This window comes from Apus apus, chromosome 9, assembly GCF_020740795.1.
Source record: "Apus apus isolate bApuApu2 chromosome 9, bApuApu2.pri.cur, whole genome shotgun sequence".
NCBI classification, from domain to species: domain Eukaryota; kingdom Metazoa; phylum Chordata; class Aves; order Apodiformes; family Apodidae; genus Apus; species Apus apus.
Genome location: NC_067290.1, coordinates 2,994,583 through 3,005,502, shown reverse-complemented (window position 1 = coordinate 3,005,502; position 10,920 = coordinate 2,994,583). Strand labels below are relative to the sequence as shown.

The following is a 10,920-nucleotide window of genomic DNA, read 5'->3' as shown; positions in this document are numbered from 1 at the left end:
CTATATATGCACAGATACATAAACACACATACCAGGCTACTACAAATTTGTTGTTTGAGATCTCCACCAGTTAAAAAGTATAAGAGTTCCCACTAAAAGAGACGTACATTTGTGTATGATAGTCATTAAAGCCATATTGACATCTGGTAATTTTCCTATTATTAACAATCTCTGCATCCCTTATAATTTTGTTTCGTCTGCCAAGTTATTATGTGTTTAAACTCTGATAAGTTTCAGCTAAAATATGCCTTAAAAGAAATACACAACACCCATTTCTATACATTGGCACTGTATAATTAAAACAAATGCCTACTGTGTAATTAAATGTCATACCTTGAGTAAAATCGAATGCCTTTTGTTTTGATCAGGCATAACTTAGTCTTCAAAAATAACACAGTCAGATCTGGGACTTGAACTCAGGTGTCCTACCTACAGTAACAACTGTTTCCCTGGATCATATCAAAGTGCTCATAGAAATTGGTGACAATGCTCACCAGTCTAGCAACATGGCAACTGCCAGGTGATACCTTTTTCAGCACACTCCTTCTTTCCCCACTACTGATTCTAGTATTCATTGCTACAACAGGCTTCTCATTTTGCAGTGTCACACCCTTGCAGCAGTAACAGGTGCACAGCATAGGACTAGATTACTTTTGACAGCCTTTTTTTGTAAACAAATTGATAGAATAGCTCTGCCAGGTTCTGCCTAGATTTTGTGATCTTATTCACTGATAATGTTGTATAAAAATAATTTACATCCTTAAATGAAAAGCACTACATAAACCTAAATACATTTTATTTTTATTAAAACTTACAACAGAATCTATTCCCAACTAAATAGTTCTGAGAAGTTAACTTCTCCATAACATTTTGAGTCCATATTCACCAAGAATGAATGAGTTCAGATCTCCTATTTTATTCTTATCTACAACCCATGATGATTTTCCCTTGCTGCAAGATTTTGCTTGGGGGGAAATTGAAAGTCATAGCTACAGAGGTCCATGCCAAAAACACCCATCAGATTTGTTCCCTGTTTTGAAATAGCCTGACTTCTAACTGATTGCTAGTCTCATGGTTACTACAGACACTTCTGTTTGCTCACAGGAAGATCTCACAAGGTAAACCATACCTGCAACAATCAATCAACTCCAGCACAAATCTCAAATTAACTCTGTTTCAGCCACTTTCCTCAAGGTTCCAAGCACAGAGACACCTTTGACTGAAGCTGCTTCTTTCTATTACATTGTAGCACTTAAACTGTGGCGTGCTCATATGTCTACATCGGCAGTCTCATGTGTAAACCTCAAACTTATTTCCCAGGTCAGCTAGTGTGTATAAAAATGATAGTCCAAGACTGCAAGCCAACCAGACGCATGTCCCATTTTCCCAAAGCTACCACTGCTCTGCAGAATTCTAACTCCTTGGGTTTATTTTTTTTGGGGGTACCACATTTCTAGTTGAGATAATATGGGGATGTAGCTCAAAGAAGAGTGTTCCTCTGCCTTATATTGGTATTGTTTCTCATGGTCTATGTTATGTGCTGACAGCTGTTTCATAAACCACATTTTGAAACTGGAACTGTTCAAATACTACAAATCTAAGGTAGGTTATAGTTCTATAGAGGCTGGGTAACAACATTCCAGCCATTTTTATGGGATGTCTTCAATGTGCCCTTTATATTTAATGTAAAGGGATAATAGACTAAAAAGTGACCAAATAAAATCTTTCCAGCCTTGAGGAAATAAACTGCAACACTGAGTTATGAATTGTCCAACAGAGCAAAGGTATTACCATTACTAGTAAAGTGTGTGGCATGCAGGATGAGGAAATGCAGAGATTTACTGATGTAATGCAGTTAGATTCAAAGTATAGCATCTATAGCAAGCTTTCCAAGTTTATTTATTTGTTTTATTTACATTTCCAATTTGCTTTATTTGTTAAATTTCTGGAAGGTCTATTCAGCCCATGCTCCACAGTGGGGTCCCCTATCCAAACACTAGGTCAACTTTTGAAAAATTTGCAGCAATGAAAATTTTTCCCCTAATGCTGCCTGAACAATTGTATTTACATGACCCATAGTTATCTGATGGGCAGCTTTTCCTCTGAGGCTTACTCCCAGTTTTTTCTGGCAGTTCCTGCAATGTGGGTGTTACTGTAGCATTGTGTCCTCAAAAACAGAATGCAGCTCTAGCAAATTTGTTTTCCCTGAGAGGTAACTGACATCACCTATCTAAAGAGGTAATGCCTGTTTTGTATTCTAGATCTGCAAAAATCAATACATCAAAAAACTTAGATTGGAAAGGACTTCTGGATGCCATCTAGTCTAACCTCCAGCTCCAAGCAGAGCTAGTATCACAGTAAGATCACATTACTCAGAGGCTCATGCAGTCACATCCCCAAGGATAGAGACGACAGATTTTCTGGGAACCTGTTCCCAGAAAATCCCAGCGTTTAACCAGCCACACTAGGCAATTTTCCCTCTTTTGGAATTTTCCTTGTTTTGACACACGCCCTTTTTAGTGTGCATTTCTGAGAATTTCCCTCCATCTTCTCCACTTTAGTTTATGTGAGGCTTCCCCTAACTCCCTTCTAGCCTCGTTTTCTCCACACGAAGCAAACCCAGCTCTCCCAGCCTCTCATGTCCCTAGCCCCCAGAGCATTTGAGTCGCCTTCTGCTGCCTCATTATCTCTCTCTTGTACTGGGGCAGCTGGAAGACACAAGACTGGCCACATAACTCCAGGTGCAGTCACAGCCCTGAGAGAAACACTCACACCTGACCTGACGGCCGCTTTCACAACTCGGCCCCAACACGCTTATTCCTCACAGCTGTGAGGATGCATCGCTCACACTGAGTCCCCGAATCATTTTTCCTCACAGCTGTGAGGATGCATCGCTCGCATTGAGTGCTTGAATTATGTTTTGTTTGTTTTTCTTTACCAGAACACCGGGAGCATGTTCAAACCACAGCACCCTCGCGCAGATTAACGCAGCAGCCGCCACCACAGCGGAGGAAAACGCAGGTTTTACTTCACATCGCCTCATTTTCCACGAGCGTACCTCACACTCGCTACACGGGCCTACGGGAGGATGCGGGGCGGGCGGGCCGGAGAGCATGAGCCGCCACACACCGCACCCCGCCCGCCAGACGGCTGAGGCACGGCCGGAGAGGAGCCGAACCCGCCGGTGAGGCGGGCGGGAACAGGCTCAGCCCCGGTTCGGGCGAGGAGCCGGCAGGGCAGCCCGCCTGACAGGACGGGAGAACCGGGCAGGAAACTCCCGCCTCCGCCCGCCGGAGCCGCCCGACTGCGCCTGCGCCGCGGCCGCCCCGGGGACGCGCCGTGACGTCACAGGTCGGTGCCGCGCGGCGGGCGCTTCCCTCCCTCAGCCCCGGGGGGGCCCGGGGGTCCCTCAGCCCCGGGGGTCCCTCAGCCCCGGGGGTCCCGCCGCGGGCCTCGGGCTCCCGGCACGGCCCCGGCTCCCGGCGCAGCCCCGAGGCGGGAGAGCCGCGCTCCGGCGGCTCCAGAGGCGAGCGGGGGGCGCCCGCTGTGGAGCGGCCGGTCCTGAGGCGCGGGAGGCGGCGGCGGGCCCCGCCGCAGGGCCCTGCGCCCGGGGGGAGCGGGGAGCGGGGCAGCTCGGCCCCAGGGTGCTGTCTCTTTTGGTTTTTGTTTTTTTGTGTGTCAGGAACGGTGAGAGAAGCAGGGGAGAGTGGGGAAGAGAAGGGCAGGCGGTTAGTTGTGGTGTTTGTGGTACCAGGGCTTGCGAAGTTTCGAGAAGCTGGAGTGGTTTGTGTTCATGGTAATGAAAGTAGAGGTTTTCCTCAAGTAAGCCGTGAAAATTCGCATTGCCACCCATTTCCAGCTGCTGTTAAAACTTAAGGGGGGAAAAAAAGAAAATGCCAAACAAGCCAGGGGTTGTGGAGGGGACAGAATGGCCTGTTTGCAGTGTGCCGGTTAAGGACAGCGTGATGGAGCTGAAGCACAGAGATTTCACCATGAAAAATATGGGAAACCTCAAACCTATATCCAGAAAAACCACAGTCCACAACTTATCAGTAAGGGAGAAGAGCATTTACACTGCAAGGAGATAAGTGTATAAGCTGAATGTAGAAGCAATAGTTTGATTACACTGGAGGCTGTGTAGGGAGGTGTCGTGTAAGGAAAGGCATAGCTGATTTTCCCAAATAAGCTTTCACACAATTGAGAAAATATTCCAGCTAAGAGCTGTCTCTTTGACAGTTATTAAGAAATTAAAACCGTATTTTGTTCCCCATTCTCCAAAAAAAACATGAAAGAGAACCACTTGAGCTCTGTTTCTGTTGCACAAGTGCCTTTACAGGACAATAAACTTGGAAGCCAAAGGACAGCAAAACTGTGGTGCATGTGTTTAGTGTCTGATAACAGCTGGGAACCTTATTTTGACTTTTCTGTGTGTAAAATCCTTCCATTGATCCATGTGTTAAGGTAACAGGTATTGTGAGGGTCCAGTAACAAAAGGCAATCACATGGGATTATGTTGTGCAAACAACATAACTACAAGACACTTTGTCTTTAAAAATTAGTTAATTGAAGGAATAATTTATGTTCAAATGCTTGATTTGATAACCATTGTGAACAAAACCTACATCAACAGCTTTTTCTCCTCTGGACTCGAAGAGCAGCAGTTAGTAGCTTGGTAGATGGATGTGTTGTGGTAAAAAGCTTATGGTCATATCTTTGTGAGGAGTTTTTAAACTAATATTTTAAAATCTTATTTTTAATATGTAACAAATCCTTGTTTTGCAACATTTATGCTTATCTTAGCTAGATAGTCAAAGGCAGAATGGAATGCTTAACACGAGGACTTTCCCTCCCCCAGAAGTATCTTTGAATATTGTGTTTCATGGACTGAAACTTGCATCTTAATGTGTGTAGGTATAGACATGAAGAGGAATACTGACAGTATGTAAAGGAGATTCTCGAGGGCAACACTTTAATTTGATGAGTTTTCAAGAGAATAAGCAGATTGAGCTGAACCCCTTCACAGTGAAGTGGATGCTGCTGCTAACGTGAGCAAGGGGCCTGTAGTTGGAGTAGGGGCTTGTGATAGCCCAGTTTAGATGTTTTACTCCTTGTGCTGGGGTAGTGTGTGAAATTCTGAAATTTCTAGGCGTTGTGAATGCAAAGAGTGTGTGCTTATAGGAATATTGTTCAGCCAATACAGAGTAGTGACTTGGGTATTTAAAAAAAAAAAAAAGGTTCTTCCCATACACAAAGACCTTTGGGAGGGAAGAGCTGTAAGAAAATAATCTAGACTTGTACATCACGTTGACTTTCTAATGGCTAGTGCAACTACTGAAGAAGTTGTGTGTTGTGTTTCCAGCTTTGCCCTTCACTGCCTGCAAGATGTTTCTTGGTTTTAGTTTCCCTTTGCTAGCTTTACCTGTTAATTTGTAAATGCTTTATGAGTGTGCAACTCTCACCACAGGCTCAGAGTGAAGAAATGAAATGTTAGCTTACATTTTGAATGCCGTCAGAACTTAAATAGTACTAACAGGCTTTTAGACAGTGTTTTTTCCCACAGACAGGTATCTAGATAACAGAAGGAATGCAGATTCAGGTTTTAACCTTTTGTTATTTTTATCTGTGGCAGCACGATACAAGATATAACTGAGAAGTACATAGTTCAGATATAGTACCCTAAGTAACAGGATACTTCTAGGCCGCTTGGCCAAACAGAACATGCACTTGCCTCCCATAATTTTATGTATGAAAAATCAGGACTTTGCTTGGACTGAAGGACTTACGATCAGTGATTTTAAAAATTGGCATGACATAGACTTTCAGAGGAGTAAGGCTTTCTACAGTGTAACCCAACAAAATGTATTAAAAAGGAGATTTGAATACTTGAGTAGTATGGTCAGTTGAGTATGTACTTATCAGGTTTGTCTGCTTTTACAGAATTCTGTTGAACAGCAATCCTTAACTACAATCATGGCAACTGTCAGTAATGAGGTGCACCATTTGGTAGATCCTGGAATCTCAAAGCTGCAGTTTGCTCCCTTCAGTAGTGCCTTGGATGCAGGATTCTGGCATGAGCTAACACAGAAGAAACTCAATGAGTACCGACTGGATGAAACCCCAAAAGTTATCAAGGGATACTACTATAATGGTAGGTAGACACTGAGCATCTTGCTTAGCAGTTTGGGTTTCTCCTGTCATTCCTCTTAAGTATTTGTGTAACGTATTTTAGGTTTTCTGCAGAAACGTTAGAGAACACTGCTGGGTGAGCTGTGATTCTGGTATGTTTGTGGGTAATTTATAACTTACATCAACAAAAAGAGGAAAACTAATAAATGTATTGCAGTTTAAAAGAAGCATGTTGCTGCTTTTTGTCCAGGTGATCCTTTGGGTTTGCCAGCTCGCTTGACATTGGAGTTTAGTGCCTTTGACATGTAAGTATGTACTGTGGTTTACCTTGATCTGTATGTGAAGACACTTCCCTTGCGTAACAGTAGCTCTTTGATAGATAATATTACTTGGCAAATCCCACATGACATTAAACACACATTTCATGAACTTCGTAACAGTGGGGAGACTGCTTTGAGTCACAAATATTAGCTCTGTGTGTCTAAAACAGTATGTTCATATGAAGGGCTGGGTTTAAAATATACTGGTAAGTCTCAAATTCTCTTGCTGTTTGTGGGGTTTTTTTAATGAAATACCTTTTGGGTTTTTTTCCCCTCACTTCTTCAGCTCTTCTGTGTAAGGGAAGATATTTCAGTCGTCTGATTTCTGGTCAGATTTTTCCATAGCTCTTTTTTTACTGAGGATTCAGAATTAGGATCTCAAAATAGTCTTCCAAAATATTTAGCCTTTATGACTGGAATTTTGTACCTTTACCCCCAAAGTGAAAGGTAAATCAAAGCTGCTCAGTGTACCCAGCAAAAATGAGATGAGAGGGGAAATACTTTTTCCACGTGGTTTTCATTTCAGCAAATGCCTAAGTTAGTATAACTAACATGGGAGCAGCTGTCCTTGTAGTTAGTGTCTTTTTGTTTTAAATCAGTGGATCACAAGGTTGTAAATGACTGAAGTGACTTTCTCTGCCTTGCTTGGTGGGAATGTTAGGAGCCTAGTGAGGCTTTGTGCAGTCCGAGGTAGTTTCATAAGATGTATTATTCCATTAGTTCTTACATAAGAAATTTGAGATATGATACTGAAAACATGCAGCAAAATGAAAGTGGAAGAAAGCTGTGACATTGGAAACAGCAATTTCAGAAAAAAATGGTTGATACCAAGGTACTTGATCTCTCAAATTTTATGACAAAAATAAAATTACAAAAGTTCCATTTGCTTTTCCTTCTACTGCAGTAACTCTCTGTGCATCTGTTTCTGTACTTCAGGGAGTTGGTTGAGATGATCATGGAGAATTTTTGAAAGCTACATCATGTGTATTATGTATCTTGAACATTTTGCTGGATTTGAGTTTTAGCAGTGGTCAGAAACACATTGTGGGGAATGGTCCGTCCTCTCCCTTTCACCTCAGCTTGTACAACAGTGGGCTAAAAGAACTATTTAGAGAGAACCACTTTAAAGGAGTTAATGAAATAAATCAGGAACTACAGTAGTTTTTTTTACCTAATTTACATTAAAAAATGGGAAAACCAGATACTGTTGCTTACAAACTGCAGCTTCTCTAGCTGATTATGTTAGAAACTATATAAGCTACTCCATCTTTTGTCTGGTTTAGGCTCCCTTTGAGATGTCTTAAACATGAAATTTTAACCGAGTGACTCTTCATGTGAATGAAACATCAACATTTAAAATTCAGTCTTAATTTTTTTCTTAGTGAAAATCACATTTGTCACAGATAGTTTATAATTTAGTAGAATTTTAAAATCTTCAATCTAGGGTGTAATGCCACCGGGCTAAAGACAACACAGGTGCCTGATGCGTTTTTGAAGTCATAATGCAGATGTGTAGTTTCACAGGATCTTACGCCAATCCATGTTCAATAAAGCATTATGATAATAAACACATTTATGTTAGAACTGTTATTACCTTTTGTTACTGTGCTTCATCATTTGACAGTTTCAGGGCAGCCTGACACCATAGGATAGCTACTGATGATGATGTTAAAGGTGTTAATATCCAATTCCCAGAAGTTTCTTTCTTTTATTCAGGAACTCTGCAATACCAGCACGTTGCTGCCCTGCTTTTGGAACATTGTATAACACCAACACTTTTGAGACTTTCAAGTCCTGTGATAAGAAATCACTTCTGGAAAAAGAAGCGAATGATGTAAGATGAGAATCAAATCAGCAGGTAGAGAGGAAGGGTTTTGAAACAGCCAGTGAAATACTGTGTAGTCTTTACCCCAAATACTTCAGATACTGTCCATACACACTCATGTAGCCTCAGGATTTAACTTATTCTGGAAAGAATAGAATATTTCAGTTGGGAAGGACGTGCAGCTATTATCTAGTCCAACTGCCTTAGCACTGAGGCCTGACTGAAAGTTAAAGTGTATTATTAAGGGGATTGTCCAAATGCCTCAAAACACTGGCAGGTTTGATCTTTGCATTTTACTATTCTCTGTGAGAGACAAGGAAGTAGCTAAAATATACTTAGAGGACTTCATCCAGTGTTCTACTAGGCCACATTTTATACATAACAGTGCTACTGGAGCTGCCAGTGACTTGAGCTCGGTAGACATTTTTAACTCAGAAACCAGCAAGTGCCTAGTTTAAACTTTAGATTATTGCAGTACATCTGTGCAACAAAGTGATGGGGAAGCTCCAGAAGAGCCAGAAGCCTGAGATAAAGCAAGAAAAAAGTGCCTGTCACAGGAAGGGGGTAGTCTGCTTGCACCGTAACTAAATTAAATGTCATGGCTTGGGGAGAAGTGAAAATCAGAGTAAGGCACCTTTTTCTTTTTGAGACACTTCACTTGGACCAGTCCTTGATTCTTTTAGTTAGATTGTCTGCCTGCTGGCTCTGAGTAGAACAGTTTTCATGCATGTCTTCACTCAAAGCTATGAATGTTTTGTGTTCCTGTGGTCTAGTGCTTCCCTGCCAGTGATAGGTATGCAATATTTATCTTTAGGGAAACTGGGAATGTCAGAATGTTTTATTTGTATTTATTTATATATGAGCTTTGTTTCTCACCAACATGCAGTGTGCTGCTTTCTTGCATCTCAGTTTTTTTGGTCAATTTTCCCAGTAGCTGATAGACATATCTAGTGTCTCTAGATCCCACAAATGAAAAAGATAAGAGTGCAATAAAAGGCCGTATTAATATCCCAGTAAGTTCTGTATCATGTTAATAGTTCATACACAGGAAAGACTGGTGCCAATGAGATTTGTTCAGTTTCATTTGATGGTCCATACCTGATCCATAACTTAAATGCTGCTTTTGTTCCCCAGCTTCCATATTTTTTGTGTTAGAGAATGCACGTCCTACCTTTAGAATCCTTTTGGCACAGATAGTAGCATGGATGAGATCAGTTAGGAAAAGATTACAGAGGGTTACTGGGAATGTTAATTTTTTTTAAGGGAGCTGGAAGAATGAAAGACTTCTGCAGCTATTCTCATGCTATCTTGATACTTTATTTCTCTGCCCTTTCCCTTCCTTCTTGTCCCCACAATCAATGACAGATATGGGAGTCAATAAAATCTGGAGCTGCTCTTGAAAACCCTATGCTCCTGAACAGGTTCCTGCTCCTGACATTCGCAGTGAGTAACAGTGTGTCTCTTATTTAGAGCTTGTGGTGGAAATGAAAGTCATTCCTTTTTAGGAGAAATACTGTATTAGTATCTTCATGTTATGAGGATAATTCTCAGACATCTTGAGAATTCTGAAATAATTTTTAAAAAACCTAATAAGCCGTTCTCGTGGATGGATGTAAACTAATTTGGGATGTATTATTTAATAAAATGCTGGTGCCATATCATTATTTTCTATAAATACAGAAGATTAGCTGAAGGCCTTATAGATGTTAGTGAAAGTAAAGCATCAATTTGATGTTTAACAAATTGCCTGTTTAATAAATAATTCTCCCCCTAACAGAACTTGTGGTATTGTAAACACTTTGTGTAAGTCTTCCATAAAAACATCTACTGGGAAGGAAACTCCTCTAGTATTTTTTTATTGTTTTCTAAAATAATGACACTGTGCCTTGTGAAGTAAAGAGAACTATGATTAGTATGGTTAGTATCATCAAGAGTCAATTGTTAGTATTCCAAACCATAATTTAATTTGATTGATATGTTTATTGTCTAATTTTACATATTTTTTTCCCTAGGACTTAAAAAAGTACCACTTTTATTACTGGTTTTGCTACCCTGCTCTCTGCTTCCCTGATGGAATACAAATAATTCAGAAACCAGTGTGTCTTGGTGACAGATTGCCAATAAATCAGGTATTCAAAATACTAAATGCTATGAAGTCTGTAGCACTAAGCAGTTTGGTGGCCTGTAAAATGTAATATTTTTGTTAGCACATAATGAATTAATTTGACAATTGAACTTCTTTTGAAAGCTTCACTTATTTCCATGGGGTTTTTTTCTTTACCTCTTTCTTGTTATTGTATAAAATCTCTCAGCTTTACATCACTTCAGCTTGATTCCTTTAGATGCAGATGTGCCAGACAATTATTGAACAGGCAGTTTTATTCATTTTGGTTTTTATATACAGCTTATTGAATATAAAGCTGTGCTTTTCAAACTTTTTTAAAGGGACATCCCCTGCGTGAGGGAAGTCATTAGCAATTACAGAATTCTTAATGAAATGCATGATTGCACAAGAGAAGGAGATGGATAGGGAAGTTTTTATTCTTTTGAGGAGAAAAGTTACCACTTTTTTTTAGTTTCTTTCATATTCAATGCAAAAAGGTGAAAAAAATCAACTTTCCTACATATGCTGGTTTGTTTTGACAGAAG

The 10,920-nt window shown here is 40.6% G+C and overlaps 1 protein-coding gene across 11 annotated transcripts in view; it reads left to right on the top strand.

Moving 5' to 3' along the window:
* Nucleotides 1-3,331: 3,331 nt before the first annotated feature.
* Nucleotides 3,332-10,920, top strand: part of ATG7 (autophagy related 7) — a 119,694-nt gene continuing 112,105 nt past the window's right edge. For 5 of the 11 annotated variants that reach the window (XM_051627082.1, XM_051627080.1, XM_051627081.1 and 2 more), the window contains exons 1-6: nucleotides 3,806-4,052; nucleotides 5,938-6,148; nucleotides 6,377-6,431; nucleotides 8,145-8,280; nucleotides 9,637-9,714; nucleotides 10,284-10,400. In XM_051627082.1, coding sequence (XP_051483042.1) covers nucleotides 3,894-4,052; nucleotides 5,938-6,148; nucleotides 6,377-6,431; nucleotides 8,145-8,280; nucleotides 9,637-9,714; nucleotides 10,284-10,400 — 756 coding nt within the window. In that variant the 5' untranslated portion in view covers nucleotides 3,806-3,893. The other 6 variants (XM_051627089.1, XM_051627088.1, XM_051627086.1 and 3 more) reach the window with 6 other exon arrangements.